General features: G+C 38.3%; 1 protein-coding gene across 1 annotated transcript in view; it reads right to left on the minus strand.

Moving 5' to 3' along the window:
• Positions 1-17,418, minus strand: part of THSD7B (thrombospondin type 1 domain containing 7B) — a 568,622-nt gene that overhangs the window by 94,499 nt on the left and 456,705 nt on the right. The window contains exon 15 of the mRNA XM_046018222.1: positions 6,849-6,982. Within this exon, the coding sequence (XP_045874178.1) occupies positions 6,849-6,982 (134 nt within the window). The remainder of the gene's footprint in view (positions 1-6,848; positions 6,983-17,418) is intronic.

Consider the following 17,418-nt stretch of genomic DNA (forward strand, 5'->3'; position numbering starts at 1 on the left):
TACTCTATGAGTGGGTATTTCTCTGTATTTATATTAAATCTCAATTAGAATTTTATGTTTGAATTATTTTTTAAAACATGTTTAAGAAAGACTAGCTACATGCAAGCTCTTTTTCTAGGTGTGGGATACAAGCTTAGTATTTGTTAATAATGACTCATTCAGTAAATATTTTTGAGGACTGTGTACCAGGCCCTTGCCTAGTTGCTGGGGTACACACCAAAAAAAAAAAAAAAAAAAAAAGATCCCTATTGTTATGACACTTTTCTTCTAGTGATAAATAATCGAAGTGAAGGTGAAAATGACAATGACAATGAGATAAATGGTGCCATTTGCTGATCTGATCACTTGAAACACGATGCCACAGCCAAGGAGTAAGCATTTTAAGACAGATATGATGGAGAGCTTTTGGTGTCTCCCAAATCGTGCTAAGCTAGAATGAACCATCCTATGCATTATGAGTTTCTTTTATACATATAATTTTTTTTTTAATTCAGGGAAATTGTAGAGTAATCTATTACCTTGTACAAAACAAAGTAACCTTTATGAACTTGACTTGGCAAAGTAATGAAAACCTGTACATTGTATAAACAAGGTTAACATAAAATGTTAGATGTTAAGTAATGTCTTCTAATGTAAGAAGGCATGGTACAGAATCATCTATGGACTTTAATTTCTTTTGTGGTAATAGTCAATAGTGGAAGGAGGGACCACAAAATAGTTTATGTGTCTTGTTCCAGACAAACTTAAAAGCTGGAAATTGCTTTCCTTCTTGCCTGCACACTCTCTGTTGATGTTCTTTTATTATTTCACTGAAAAAGAAGACATAGACTTCTTGTCAGTGGTGTCCAGCTGAATGTACGCACCAGTTTTTGTTCACTCTTAATATGCCACAAAAACAATCGTAAAGTCATTTGTTACAAAAAAAAAAAAAAAACAAACAAAAAAAAACCCACAAAGAAAAGTCAAAAACTCAAGGTGGGGAAAGACATTACCCTACAAGGACAAAGAACAAAGACAACAAATGGAAAATAGAAAAGCTGAAATACCAACACTCAAGGAAAAACAAAGAACGCAACTCCATTTATACCACAGAAAACATAAAAAATTCAGGAGCTTGTGTCACCAAGTACTTCTGGAAATGTGGATAAAGGTGATGCTGAAAAATTGGAAGATATACTAAAAGTATGTTTAAGAGGTACCTGGGCCCTCAGATCTCCCACAATCCATAGGGCTAGGTGAGGACCCCTCCCTCACACACACCCCCGCCCCCGCAGGTAACTGAATGTTTATTATTTGGAGAGGGTTATAAAAATAGTCAGTCTTTGGACTAGAGAACATAGCTCACTTAAGGATGAGAATATCATACTGAAAACAAGGGTTTACGTACAAGTTAACAGACTAGAAGGACTACCACAAACCTAGTGGTTTAAAGAACAAAAACTATCTTACAATTCTGTAGTACAGAAATCCAACACGGATCCCACTAAGGTAACATCAGTGCCTTGGTAGAGCTGGATTTCTTTCTGGGGACTCTATAGGAGACACTACTTCCTTACCTTTTTCCATATTCCAGGGGCCATCCTCATTCCCTGGGCATGGCCTCTTTCTCCATCTTCAAAGCCATCAGACTTGCATCTCTCTGTGCCTTGCATCTCTGGTCACATTTTCCTTTTTCTCTCCCATTTCCCCTTTCGCATTTAAGAACACTTGCAAATAAAGTGCCCCTGCCCAGACAATCCAGGTGTATCTTCCAGGCTCAAAATCCTAATCTAATCACATATGCGAAGTCCCTCTTACTATAAAAGGTAACAGATTCACAGATATCAGGGATTAGAATGTGGAGATCTTCGAGGGGGGCACAATTCTGTCTACCACATCAAAAACCTTCTTTCATTAGGTTTCAAAAACACTGGCTGCTAGTATTATCTATTTCATGCCTGATTTATGAAAAGACTTTTCCCAAACAAAAATGCCCCTGTAGTTACATATCCTGGATCGTCAATTTCCATCCCTATCTCCCTTCAACTGTCACCTCATTTCTACTGAAAACTCAGTACAGAACTGTTTTGAAGCATATTTGCTATTCCCAAGTCTTCCCCCTACTTCCTTCACTGTCTCTTGAATTTTGTTTAATCACACTTTTAGTACCATTCCAGAGAAACCCCTTATCTGGGTCATTAACAGACTCCCCCCATTGCCAAACTCAATGGTCTACTGTCATCTTAGTAAACTTCTGAGAACCTTTTGAAACAACTGATGACTATTTTTTTCTTGAAAAACCCTCTTGTCTTCCCATTTTCTTGCTTTTCCTCATTCTCCAACAGCTCTTGCTCAGTCTCATTTGTAAAGCCTTCTCTTTGCTATCATCCATGAATATTGGAGGTCCCCAGGGCTCAATTTCTTATGTCTTTTCTTATCAATATATATCAAATGCATAAGCTGTTGATGACCAAATTTATACCACTGTCTCTCTCTGAACTCGTCTGTTATGTCACAGTTGGAAGGCAAATTTAATGTGTTCAAAAGCTAGCTTTTGATTTCCCTCTCTCAAACTTGCTTCTAATATTCCTCATCTCAACAAATGGCACCATCATCCCTATGATTGTTAGGCACTGAAACCTAGCGGTCATCTTTGATGCTTTTCTTTCTTCCATGTTCTACAATCACTTTATAAATAAATCCTACAGTCTATGCCTTCCAAATATAGTCTGAATGTGACCTTCTCACCACCTTCATTATTACCAAGCCCAGTCCAACCATAAGCGTCTCCCACCTGGAATTTTGGAATGTCTTTGAAGCCTTCATCCCTGCTTCCATTTATATACCCCAAAATACCTTCTCTACATCCAACAAGGTCCTTTCAAATGTAAATTAAGACCATGTCATTTCCTCTGTCTCAAACCTTTTTCATGGCTTCAAGTCGCAGTTAGAAAAAAATCCTTTTACCTTGTTTTAGAAGACTGTGTGATTTGAGTCCCGGCATCAGCTATACAGAACACTTCGTTATTCATCTTGTTATAAAAAGCCAAGAAGATTTCTGCTTTGGATACTCTTTCTTCCTGGGATTTCTTTCAGTAGTTCTTTATCTTCATTCAGGTCTCTCATGTTATTCTCTGCTTGGCTATTTTCCTGGCCAACCTCTCCAGTCTTCTCCATAAATCCAACCCAATTTTATTTTTTGCTTGGCATTTCATAGCAAAAGCATTCCATTACTTTCATGTGTTTATCTTTTTTCTCTGCCACTATAAGTTATTTGAGGATAGAAACTTCTTTTGTTCACTTTTTTAATCCCAGTGCCTAGAATGCCTGATACATAGAATATTTTTTGAAATAATAAATTATTGCAATCCAAGATGAACCATAAGAATGTCCTCCAGTTTCGAAGTTTCACGAAAGAGAAGGATAAGCTATTTTGTTCATTACAACAGTGTCTTATTAAGACCAATAATGGTTTGGAATGCAAAATACCTAGAAAATCTATTTCACATATTTACACAAAGCCTGCCACAACAAAATATCACAGGCTAGGTGCCTTAAATTATAGGAAATTATTTTCTCACAGTTCTTGAGGCTCCACGTCTTGAGATCAAGATGCTGGAAGGGTTGGTTTCTGCTGAGACCTCCCTCCTTGGCATGTGGATGGCTAATGAATGGTGTCTTTATTTTTCATTTCTTACTTAAATTCAGTTAGCCAACATATAGTACATCATTAGTTTCAGATGTAATGTTCAATAATTCATCAGTTGCATATAACACCCAGTGCTCATCACATCACATGCCCTCCTTAATGTCCAATCACCCGATTACCCCATTCCCCCACCCACCTTCCCTCCAGCAACCCTTTATTTGTTTCCCATAGTTAACAGTCTCTCATAGTTTTTCTCCTCTAATGACTTCACATTCAGTTTTTCCTCCTTTCCCCTATGGTCCTCTGTGATCTTTCTTATATTCCACATGAGTGAAACCAATTGTCTTTCTCTGATTGACTTAATTCACTCAGCATAATACACTCTACTTGCATCCACGTTGATGTAAATGGCAAGTATTCATCCTTTCTGATGGCTGAGTAATATTCCATTGTGTTTGTGTATGTATACACACACACACACACACACACACACACACACACACACTCCCCACATCTTTATCCATTCATCTGTTGATGGACATCTCAGCTCTTCCACAGTTTGGCTATTGTGGACATGGCTGCAATGAACATTGAGCAGCAGGTGCCCCTTTGGATCACTGCATTTGTATCTTTGGGGTAACAACTTAGTAGAGCAATTGCTGGGTTATAGGGTAGCTCTATTTTTAACTTCTTGAGGAACCTCCACACACTTTTTCAGAGTGGCTATACCAGTTTGCATTCCCACGTGCAGAGTAAGAGGGTTCCCCTTTCTCCGCATCCTTGCCAACATTTGTTGTTTCCTGACTTGTTAATTTTAGCCATTCTGACTGGAGTCAGGTTGTATCTCATTGTGGTTCTTATTTGTATTTCCCGGATGCTGAGAGATGTAAAACATTTTTTTATGTGTCTGTTGGCCATCTGGATGTCTTTTTTGGAGAAATGTCTGTTCATGTCCTCTGCCCATTTCTTGACTGGATTATTTGGGTTTTTTTGAGTGTTGAGATTATATTTTTAGATATAAATTTATTTATAGATCTCAGATACCAACCCTTTATCTGAAAGGTCATTTGCATATCTCTTCTCCCATTTTGTAGGTTGCCTTTTACTTTTGCTGACTGTTTCCTTTGCTGTGAAGAAGGTTTTTGTCTTGAAGTCCCAATAGTTCATTTTTGCTTTTGTTTCCCTTGCCTTTAGAGACATATCTAGTAAGAAGTTGCTGCAGCCGAGGTTGAAGAGGTTACTACCTCTGTTCTCCTCTAGTATTTAGATGGATTCCTGTCTCACATTTAGGTCTTACATCCATTTGGAGTTTATCTTTGTGTATGGTGTAAGAAAATTGTCCAGTTTCATTCTTCTACATGTGGCTGTCCAGTTTTCCCAGCACCATTTATTAAAAAGAGACTGTCCATTTTCCACTGGATATTCTTTCCTGCTTTGTCAAAGATTAGTTGGCCATAGAGTTGAGGGTCCATTTCTGGGCTCTCTGTTCTGTTCCATGATCCATGTGTCTGTTTTTGTACCAGTACCATGCTGTCTTGATGATTACACTTCCTGTGTCTTTACATGCTCTTCCCTCTCTGTGTGTCCTAATCTCCTCTTTTTTAAGGACACTAATCGATTGGATTAGGGTCCATCCCAATGGCCTCATTAACATTAATTACCTCTTTACAAAGAGCCTACCTCCAAATATAGTCTTATTTTGAGGTACTAAAGGCTAGGACTATAATACGTAGATTTTTGGGGAACACAATTCACCTCACAACAGAGTGATATTCAATAGCTGTATTATTTGTATTATATCAAGCTCTGTAAGTTTGAGCTACGTATGGCTTAAAGGCCTCATTTAAGTATGTTTTTCCTCAATCAGCCTGCCATAATTCTGTCGGTAGCAATTTATTCTCTTAAGCTTTCCTTTCTCCCCTGAGATTTTGCTGAGTACTGCTAAAAAGGCCTGGCAAGGATGAGAGTGGGAGGTATCACAGCTCGTCCTCTTGTTAATTGATAAGCTAGGTTGATTAGTCATTTCTCAAAACCATGAGAATAAGATGCAGGAGACATAGATTTTGAAGAGAAAAAGGTCTGTGACAGCATGAGCCTAGTAGTCCTCAGAGGAAAGAGGAATGAACAAAGTGACAGAAAGACAGTTTGTCTGTTAGCCATTTGCTTGCGTTGATGCTAGTTTTACCAAGAGCTACTTCTTCCAACATGTCTACCAGTGATTTTGCAACACTGGGACTAAGTCTCGGAAATGATGTGTATGTACCGAATTACTGAATAAAATAAATTCATTGATATTGAATAACAATCAACATATATAAATAGGCTCTGACTTAAACGACTTCAATCTAACAGTTAACTGAACAGGGAGTTATAGGATTGGAGAACTGTCTGTCCATTTGAAATGGAGCTTCCTAAATCCAACAAAATGATAGTCTGTGCTCATGCAATTGAATAGTTGACTGAACTATATTTTCTTCTTGATTTTACCTACTAACCATTGTTTATCATTAATATTTTAGTTTTCACTTCTTCAGTCTAACATTTATTACCAATATCCTTAATTGATAAAGAAATTCATTCTTTCCAAATCATTTTTAAAGAGGCCATTTAGACAAAATTGGACCAAGTGTTTCTTTTGCTTATTACTGCTGTATTTACAAAACAAAAAACTTTAAACAAAATCCCTCCATAAATAACCCAGAATTCACTAAATTCTGTCAGAAGTGCACTCCTTTTATATTAAAAGTCATCACTACACTTCATAAGTATTCTCTGACTATAGTTTCCAAGACCAGCTGTGAGGGTTTAAATTGACCTTTCAACATACTGACATTCAAAATTAAGACAATGTCCATCAACTACACTACCCAAAGAGCAAAAAAGAGACATGACATCATAGCCATAATCTTCTGATTTGTTAACAGTTATGGCTATGTGTCAGTTTGAATCAATGAAGGGATACCAGCCTGCTGCACGCAGTTAGCTTTCCCACTGAAGTCATTTGCGGGGAACGGCAGAGATTGTGACTGCACTGCAGAGGACATCCCACTGCACACGGGCAGTTAAGGCACCTATACTTCTATAGATGCTTAATGATTACCAAAAGCCAGAGTATGCAGTATGAAAATCAGGGTGCACTTGGATAAACAACTCTCTGGTTTTTTATAAAAATGTGTAAGTGTCATTGCCCCATTTCCCAAATGTCTCCATTTCCACACACCTGATTTTCCTAGATTGCGTTCCTCCTCCACAGCGTAGAGACCTCAGCTCATTGTGGATTTTGCATGGAGACCAGTGTTCTACCACCCACGAATACTGATTGCATTCACTGTAGCATGGGACTGCCTCATGCACCTGTCAAGAAGAGGAAATGAAAAGAAAAAAATTATGTGGAACTATCCAAGTTATATAGAAAGAGCCTATCTTTTAGAAATGCCTGCTGAACATAACCCAAGAACTATACTCTGGCTAAAACAGACAAATTACACTCCCAAAAAGCAAGATGTATTTGGCTTCTCTGAAATTACTAACTTGCCTAAAGAAACATACAGGGGAAATCAACTAAGACATGATGGTATGCCTTCATGGAGGAGAACAAAAGACAGTCATTTCCTACCACTGAGAAGAGGAATTCTATTACCATTTCATTTCCTCAAAGACCTCACAGAGCCATCTATTAGATGGTCCAGCTCTCAATTATATGGCATACTGTATTCTCAGATGTACTTTGAGATGTCAATTGAAATAAATATATGTAAGGAAAATTTACTCTTGAATATAAGAGGTCCTTAGAATGCATAAGAAAAGTGGCATTATTTGCACCGGAAATTTCTTTCTATGCCCCCAAATGATCAGTGCTAACAGGCAATCATTTAGCCTCCTGGGTGTTGTGGCTTCATATGAATTTAGCTATTTGCAGGATGTTTTCAGAGCACAGCTATAACACAAACACACGATTTGTAGGATGTTTTCAGAGCACAGCTATAACACACACACATACACACACAAACACTGCTAGACTGTTAGAAGCTGGGCATGATTGATTACTGACTGTGAATATTTACAATTTTATGGTAAAACCAATGATTACAGTAAATGAATTCTTAGGTTACTTCCTATGTACTTGGGGATGATTTTTTTCACCTGGAATGTATCCCATTGGGTACTCAATTGAGTCTGCCTCCCTTTTTTTTTTTTTTTTGAGTTTGCCTCCCTTTTAAAAACTGAATTTAAAATGCATTAGTCAATATAGAGCACAGCCCTCTCCCTCAGTAAGATAATGTTTCATTGCATGATAGGTTACTCTAGATCACCAAGATGACTCTAGTATAGCCTGCTGATGAAGACTGATTCAACCTATTACCAAAATAGTTAATTAATGCTTTTCCTTTCAAATAAGAACTTAAGCTCGAGTTCTTTTCTCCCACTGCCTTTCTAATTCCAAAAAATTGTAAATGATGACTAGGCAGTGCTATCCAAACAGAACCATTACTTGCGAGTTTCCACTAAATGTGAGAGAAAGCACTATGTAATGGGATAATCAGAAAACAAGATTGGAGCACTGTCAGCATGTTAGATGGAAATCAAATGAGAAAAGGTTATTTGTGACACGACATCTTAGGAAATCACAAATAATGTCAGAAACTATTTTTAACTGTGTGGTTCTATATGGCTCTCTCATGTAGAGCACACAAGGAAAAGGAAAAACCACAAAGTGAAAAATATGTGAGGGCAAAATGAAAGGAGATGGGAAAATAGAAGTGGAAATGGGTGCAGGAGAGTAAGGAATTAAGTAATAAAAGAAGCACATTTCATGCTGTGAATGCTGCCAAGAATGGAATGAAAGGTTTGGAAGCAGGACCTACATTAGAATAAGGAGGTAATAACTTGTAAGGGAGAAAAGTCTGCCTGACTCCTAGCATGGCAGAGGTAAGAGAAAAATCTACAAAAATGCAAAGACATGACCCCAGTGGCAGAGACACCTGGAAAGTGAGCCGATGACAGCTGGGGGTTTAGCCAACTCCACTCTACCACAAAAATGAGCACTGAACTGAATTTGTGGGCTCGTTCTATAAACTTTTCAATGTGTATCAGACAATTTAAATAAAGCTCTTTGGCTTTCATATGAGATACATGAAAGTCTGCCAAAGCACTTGGTACAGACAGGGGGTAGATAGAAATATTCATTAAAAAAGTATTTTCCCAAGCCTCCTGCATAAATTTGAAGGCAAATGGATGGAATATCCTGAGAGGGACCTATTTTTCTGAAGTTACCCATACTAAACAGAGCTTACATTTCCACCCTACCTCCTACATAAAGCCCAAAGACAGTTAGAAAAATGAAAACCTGTGTAGTTGCCTGTTGCTCTGATACACACATTTGAATGTCTGGTTATATATTTGATTTACTATTTTTGCTCTTTATGCTATGCAACTTATACCTAAGCAGAGTAGCTAACCTCAGTGAAAAGTTGCTGGAAGATAGGGAGCATATCTATGTAGGAAGATGTTGACTCACCCTTTTAACTAAGGGGTTAAAAAACAAAAACAACAAAAAAACCTCTTAAAAAAGATTCACATGAATTTACTTGATTTTTCCCCCCACATGTGTAAGTTATTTTAATATTGCTCCTACTGTTACTTCTAGATGGCAAATCCGTACTCTTCCTTCAAAGCCCAAGTAAACCCCAGCACTTCCACTAGGCTTTTCCCATGACCCCTACTTGACATGTTTTGGTACGACAGTCTCTGTTTAAAGCAGACTTGTAGTCAGATTATAACATCAGGATGCACATGTATCGGGGCTGGGACAGTGCTGGTTGTTGGAACTTCATTGTGTGTTGCTGGGGGAACAGACACATTTAACTCTTAGGTCTTTCCTATTTCTCACACTACTTTAGCTCTTTTTCTCACCTGGGTCTTAATGTCTACTTTTTACTTTCTATAATAAGTCTACTTTTTTACTTTAAACAAAACCGAGAAAACAAGCTCAAAGAAACACAGTTTGTACTTTTCACATATAAGGATGCTTCTAGTCCTAACCAGTGTCAGACCCGGATAAGCAGCATTTGTTTAGGTGACCACTTAAAAAGACTCTTGAGTCTTAGGCAGGCAGAAACCTAGTTTCCATGATGTCTGTATTTCACAAGACATGGAGGATAGAGGGGCTTCAATAAGTACTGGTTGAATTGAAAGGGGCCCAGGTTGCTAAATGACCTTCACACAATTCTCTAGAGAACATAGGACCCAAACAGAACGTGTAAGGGGTATTTTACAAAGCCCAAAGGACAGTAGGAGGGAGAAAAACCAAAAACCTTTTCTTCCCACCATGGGGCTGGATGAAAAATAGCAATCACTATGCCATCAAAAGGTGCTGCCTGATGATTTTGTTATAGGAGAGAAAGGCTTTTCCTTAAGAATTGTGAGAACAGTCTCCTTAGAGTCCTTGTCCATTAGGCATGGCATCTTATTGAGAGGATTGAAAACACCCACAAGAGGCAAAAAGTGCAGCAGGCATTCAAGAATAAAAATTAACTACCCAGCTGGCCAATTTCTTCTCCTGTCAGTCCTTTATGTTCTGGCTATTTCATATTGCTATTTAGTTGGTGCTTATTACAGTTTTATAATAGAAATGTGTTAAAGCAAGGACTTTATCAAGGAATCATATGGAAATGTTCTGAAGGAGAGAAATGAGCCATGGGAAAGTTAAATGAAAATCATACATAAATGGCACAAATTAGAAAGAAAATAACAGGGTCTAATAGGGCCATAGATGCTAAAAATGCCACTGAAAAATCTAAATCCTCTGAGAGAGGCAACATTTCCTTCTCTTAGTAATGAGTTCTATTTATTACTTCTTCAGTGGGGAATTGTGTTTTCATAATTTTGCTAGTTCCAGAGTCATATCATAAACTCATTCACTGAGTCGGTCTTTTAATATTTATTAAATAAGTCTCTGCTCGTTGTAATTGATCATTTTAATTAAGCACTATTTCCTGATACTCATCTCCAACTATAGCAGACTTCCCTGGCATAAACTTGGAAGCAAGGTCTCTCTCCAGCTCAGCAGATGTTATCACTGCATATCAGAGTCCTAGGGTTCAAGGGCTCAAATAAAGCAAACAAACAGTAACCACAATAAAAACAAAACTAAAGAAAGGAAAACTCATAACTTCTAGTTTTCTATACTAAGATCCTTCTCTCCAGTGAATCTGCAGTCAACACCTGTACAGAAATCTTCAGGCTGAAGACTTCCATGCTGGGCGCGGCTGTTACTTGGTAGAACTTGACAAAAGCCCATCTAGGACCAGAAATTCCTGCAAATCTGAGCCAGGATCTGTACCATTGGAAGGTGAGAGGAAATGGTCTTTTGGGAGTGGTGAGATCAATAAAGCGCTATGGATTCCATTCTCCCCCAAATGTTATAGGCTTTTAACATAAGATGTACAAATATGCCTCAGGTCTAGGACTCTCATGTCTTAATTCAAAGAACCCGCCCCCCCCCAAGCCCTTCTCTAGTTGCCTATTTCCTCTCTTTCCTCCTCCACAGTTCACACTTCCCCTTCAGAAGGGTCCTCTATACTAAACTCTCCCTCAACCAAATTTTGCCCCTTTTCTCACTCAGCGCTAAATTATGCACTCTTCCACTATGAATGTCTGCATGACTGGAAAGTATCACATTTAGGCAAGTAATCTTTTGCTTCCATTTTTGTTAATCATGCATTTATACCGATCATATAAATATAATACATGTGGTGCTAAATTTCAGTCCTCACACAACTGTACCCACTGCTTTACCATGTGCCCATCACTGGCCCCTGGTTATCAATGACCCCATATGATGCTGTGTAGAACTTTGGAGCTTGTATAGGCCATGTCATGCTTCAGGTCTTAATCATCAGGATCATTTGAGTTACACAAGGTATAAGAATCCCTATTTCTAGGTAAAAATAAAGAGAATTTGAAGATGCTTAGTCAGTGATTCATTACAGATTCATGACAGATGAATGACTAGACTAGTGCTCAAATGGGGAATTCAGAATCCCACTCTGCCGATGCAAACAGTGCATGGGTTTTGCCTGTTTAGCTTGTTTACTCACATGGTTATGCTCAGAAAATATCTTTTCAATGAGGAAGATAATGCTAATATTTATCAATCCCTAAAAAGGGAAAAACAAGAACAAGAAGAGAATTTTCATAGATGTGTACAGAGTAGATAATGTCTATTAATATATACACATATTGTATACATTATATATGTGTGTGCGTACACACACACTATGTAAGCAACTGCACAAGCAATTCATCCCAAGGCTTCAGGTATGGCGTCTTTTAAGAATTTCAAAAAAACTAAGAGGTATCTCAGAAAACCTACTTTCATGTTCAAAGCAAGAGCAGGCCTGAGTCCTTTAGATGGTTGCAATTGCTTGTGTGAATGGGGGGTTAAAAAAAAATCTACAACTGTTTTTAAATTGGTATCTGTGGGAAAACCATTGTGCCCATCATTTGTGCAATGTGTTGCTCAACAGGGCGGCGTTTGAACTCGGGTGTTTTCTGGAAATCTGGAATAAAGCAATCTATACTTGTGAGGCAGGCAACTGTCAGTTCTAGCCTCAATGTTTAAGTCTAAGGCCCTGGCTTCTCTAGCTACACAGCATTTGAAAAGATTTCCTGAGCATGCCCTGAGCTTATCGCCATGCCTGGTCTGTGAGATTCACCAGTGGTTTTAAATATGCATTATAGGTTTTCTTTTCAGTTTTCACACTAAAAAAAAATCTCAAACCTCATAATGCTTCATGAATCTTATTTGCAAAATCTGGAGACAAGTTGCTGAACTTTAAAGCCAATGGGAAGTTTACTAGAAAAGTAATGGAGAGGGCTACATTCCTCATCTTCTAACAGGACAGTAGCTTCCGAGCTGCATGTACAGACTCTGATAAGTGTAGCATTGTACTGAGGGGCCCATAAATCCATTCCCAAACCAAAACTTGCCTGTAGTCTCAAAGAATAATATAATCTCAGGCATATTGTCACCACTGCTTGTTGAATGAATGTGGGCAATACTGTGATTAATGGAGTTTTAATTTAACTTGAAAGCACTGCTGAATTTGAAATTGCTCATTAAAAAGTTTCTCAATCCAGGCTGGCTAATGATGCAAGATTCTTATAACAAAAACGCAGGGAACTACTGCCTTTACATACAAAAAAGAGAAAAAAATGGACTAACAATGGGCTATGCCTTGAAATCACATTACTGTTTCTATTTTGACAGAAGATATGTTGTACAGAATAGCTTTTTTCTAAAGTGGACATGGAAGAATATTTCTTACTGAGAAGGTCATAACTTCAGAATTTTTCCCCTTTCATTTTTTTAATGGGTTAAAGCACTCAACTCCTTACCTTCAGCCTGAATACCACTGATCTTTTAAGCACAGTGTCATCAGAATCAAGATGAATAACCTCTCACAGCTAAGCCAGCTCTGTCATTCACACAGTCTATTTTCCTCCCCACAGTAGAGGTGGAGGGGGAGATTGGTATGGGTACAAAGACTGAGTAAGTTGGGACCCAAGCCTTGCATATACTCCTTCCCCTTCCCCATGTTTCTTGCCTCTTTCAAGGATATTACACATAGCCTCAACTTTACAGAAGGTATTTTATAGTGGGGAGCCACTAAGTCTTCATGTAAAACACCATGGTTAAAGCTCAGTTATCTGTGCTAATGGAGTTCAGATTATTTGTAATGGCAAACAAATAACAATGTCTCAGTTGTATTGTTGTTGTTTTTTAATCCATTATACTGGATTTCCCCGGTAGCAGACTTACATTTCTTACTGTACGTGATTTAAGTGACTATGAAACCATAGTCTTAAAGTGAACGGCATGGTAATGGACAATCAACAAAAATTATGATTGCAGAGATCCTATGCAGTGCATGATATTCTACAGTAAAAAAAACTAACACACACGTATACACATGGGCACTGACTGGACTCCGTCTGTGCCTGATATGTGGTACAGAATTGAGGGAACACACTGACATAGACCAGTTGGGGCAAGTTGAACTGCAGGGCCCACACTCTGTACCTCAGCACTATGTAAACAACCATAAAAGACAGAATGATAGGGGAAACTCACTCCACAGTTGGATTGACTTTTCCAACACCCTGGGAGATACCACCCACTGCCACGCTGTGCTATGATAAAAAAATCAGATGGGATTCTGTAGATCACTCATAGCATGCCAGGGACTACTATCATGGTGGTCCATTGGATTTTCATAGAACGGATTGCAGTTATCAGTCACACTGAAGTGTGGGGGGGAAATGCCCATGCTAATGTCATGGATACTTCCAGAAAACTTTGGAAGAAGTGAACTAACAGCTCTTCAGAAAAGAGGTTATGAATGAACCTTGAGGACATTACGTGAAATAAGCTAATTACAGAAGGACAAATACTATAAAATTCCACTTATATGAGGTATTTCAAAAAGTGTAACTCATTGAAGCAAAGAATAGAATGGTGGTTGTCGGGGCTGAGGGAGAGGGAAATGGAAAAATGTTAAGAGACACAGAGAAAGTGAGTAAGTTTGTCACTTATCTGGGTCACAGACTACGACCACCAGAAATCAGGGGAGAAAAGAAAACTTTCTTTCTCTGAAGACAAGAGTCTGAAATGGAAACCCGTGCCTTTTGGCAGGTAACAAAAGTTTTACAAGTTAGAGGCATAAAGCAGGGATGAACAGATCTCAGTTCTTAGATGTCCTAAGGGTATCTAGATCAGAAAGGTATATGGTACTATTTAGGGTTTATCAAAAAAGGTAAGAGAAGGGGTGTGGCCTGAAGCTTGCAACTCATTATCTAAGTGTCAAACAGAAGTGAAAGCTTGGGGGAAATTCTTCACTTTCCTTATTAGCCTTTGATGGGACAGAATCCTATACAGCTAGCTCCCACTTGTTCTCAGTAGTTGAGATCATCATGCTATCCCTACACTCTAGATACATACAACTGTTTCTTCACTTACTAAATGCAAGGAGCCTATGAAAACATGCCTAGGAAATCAATAGAACTTGGATGAGAAAAATGTAATTGTATAAAGAAGCGGTTTAATCTAAGTTGCACACCCCTTAGGCAGAGAAATCCTATGCTTGTGTGGCCAGACCCTCCAATACAAATGCACAAGGAAGAGCCCTAGTTAGGATAATCTAACAGGAACTACTTCAAATGAGAGATTTGCTAATCAGGCAAACAACCCAAAATGTAAGTATAATTCTCATAAACTGTACACAATGGCCCCAGTACATATGAGATGAAGCCTGGAGACTGTAGCTAGCTGCAGTAACATAAGTAAGTAAATGGGAAAATGTGATTAGATAGAATTTTATTTGTAGACAATGGGAGCCAGTAAAATCTCTGAGATTTATATCAAGAGAAAAATTCCAAGTAAAGTTTGGGGAACATTAGTCACCTCAAATGGGAGGGAGATGAAAGTGCAGGAGAGCTCTGAGCAAAGCAAAAATGGCAGCAGTCCCAGTAGGAGGCTACAGTTTGGGAATAATGATCTTCTTAACTTGCTATTTCCACGAAGCTTCCAACAGAATGAGGAAGAAGAGACACCGGGATTTGGAAGTGAAAATGAAAGAGACAACCCAAACATCAGTGCTACTTCTTCAAATCATTTAAGATTAGTGTATTCTAGAACGTAGGAACACATGAAAGATTTTTCTTTTTCACTAAGAGAATTGTGAAGAAAAAGCCAAGGCATCAGTTTCCCAAGAGCCCCAAATTCCAGGGAGTATTGCTAATGAGTAGAACAGCAGAAACTCCTGGGTATTTGCCCAGAAAACTTTTCATGACATATTTACCATCTTATTTTGTCTTAAGTTGGCTTAGTTGGGATAAATCTGATGCCGTATATGACCTGAAAAGCAATCTGGTCTTTGGAAGGTTTGCTCAGAACTTACCAATACTCACAGTAGGCAAGCACAAAACTGGCTTCTAGCACCACGACTAAAAGGAAAGCCTCATAATTGGTGTTGCACATGCATTGAGAGCTCTAGGCTCATCAGGCTATAGTCTTTTAATCATTACCACAAATAAACCTTACCTACTCTGAAATGCATGGGGAGCTCTCACATAGCACTATTTCAAAGTGAATCAGGAAGTCAAAGAACAAAAGGGGCCATCAAAAATTTAAATAAAAAAAAAGGACGGCCATTTTTCTGTTCAGTAAAACCAATTTAAACCAGAAAGAACAACATAAGAAATGCTGACTGACAATTCCATTCCCAATTTGGCTAATTTCTAAATGATCCTATCATAACAGGCAGAGGAGAGGAGGAGATCACTGTATCTTTTCATCCAACAAAAAACAGATACAATTATTAATTCCCTATAGGTTGGAGCCAGAGAAATAATTATAAAATGCCCCTAAAGAGACTTTTTGCACAGAGGTTATGTGTTATACACAAACACAGAGCGATCTTTTTCTTCTGTACATAACTGTATAAAGCAGTAGTTCTCAGACTGCATTGGGCTCTCACAGTTTTCCCTGTTAAAATCCAAGGCCAGGCACAGCAAAAAATGGCTTTTTAAAATATGAACTTTTAGTGTGAGTCCTCCCATGAGAAACCCGATGTGTCGGGGACACAATTAAAGTGAAACACAGAGCTACACGTGATGTTTATAACCCAGGATAGCACAGCCTGACCTTTGCAGAACTGAGAGGTGAGATTGATTGGATAATGGAATCCCTGCCATTCACTTATGGTGATAAATTGGGATCCTGGCTCCGATTTCCACCCCAGTTTCATCAGTTGGAGGCTCTTATTAGGGACTAATTGGAAGCTGCTGCTTTATGGAATAAAGAGTATCTTGTTGCAAACATTCTTCCTTTGAGGCAGACAGTGAGGAAGAGACAAGGACGGAGGCAGACCTTTCTGGTTCTTCACGTAATAAAAACAGAAGATGATAGCTGCAGGAAAATGATCATTTAAGGCAGACCTTACCTGGCCTCCGTTTTAGTAAATTTTATTTTGACCAAAGGGAAGGCAGCTGATGTTAGGCAGGAGTCAGGTGTAACAAGAACAAGTATTACTATATACAACACAAATAGCGAACCTATTCCTGGGTACTTACAAAATACAAGTTATTTGAAAAATCCGACAGTGAAGGTCTTAAAATGTGCTACAGAATGATCAGTTAACCCATTTACATAAAGCAGACCATGTTCCTACAAAGCTGGCCTGGATAAAAAGTTAAGACATAAATAAACCTGTCTGTATGCAACCAATGGCAGCCTTTCTGGGATCTGTACTTAAGGATTCCAGAAATCATGTTTTGTGCAAATAACCCTCTCTGCCCCACCAAAATCACTAACAGGGTATAGTTATTTTGTGTCCCTGGTTCATTCTTTGTGCTTACTATCTGTACACTGGCATAAATATGAAGAAGTGCAGAAATATTTCTCTGAGCTTGCTTCCTGAAGAGCATATACCTAGATCAAACCACGAAGCTAAAAGTCTTGCCCTCTTTATAATAAATTTTACCGGAATTTTAAAATTATGTACTAATAATTCAAATCTATCTGCTTGTAATTGTACTCTGGTCCCAAGATTTGGAAGTAGATACCCAAGTGAATTCAGAGTCTTAAATGTTTTTACGTTTATGTGATTTTTAAAATTCTCCCATTTCTAAGTTCCTGATCTCTGAATATAGATCTAGTAACTGGAGAGTGTTCCCCCTTTCCCCATTCCAATTATGGATGTCTTGAATTAAGAAACATACAAGCTTCT

This window comes from Meles meles, chromosome 9 (genome assembly GCF_922984935.1).
Source record: "Meles meles chromosome 9, mMelMel3.1 paternal haplotype, whole genome shotgun sequence".
Lineage (NCBI taxonomy): Eukaryota > Metazoa > Chordata > Mammalia > Carnivora > Mustelidae > Meles > Meles meles.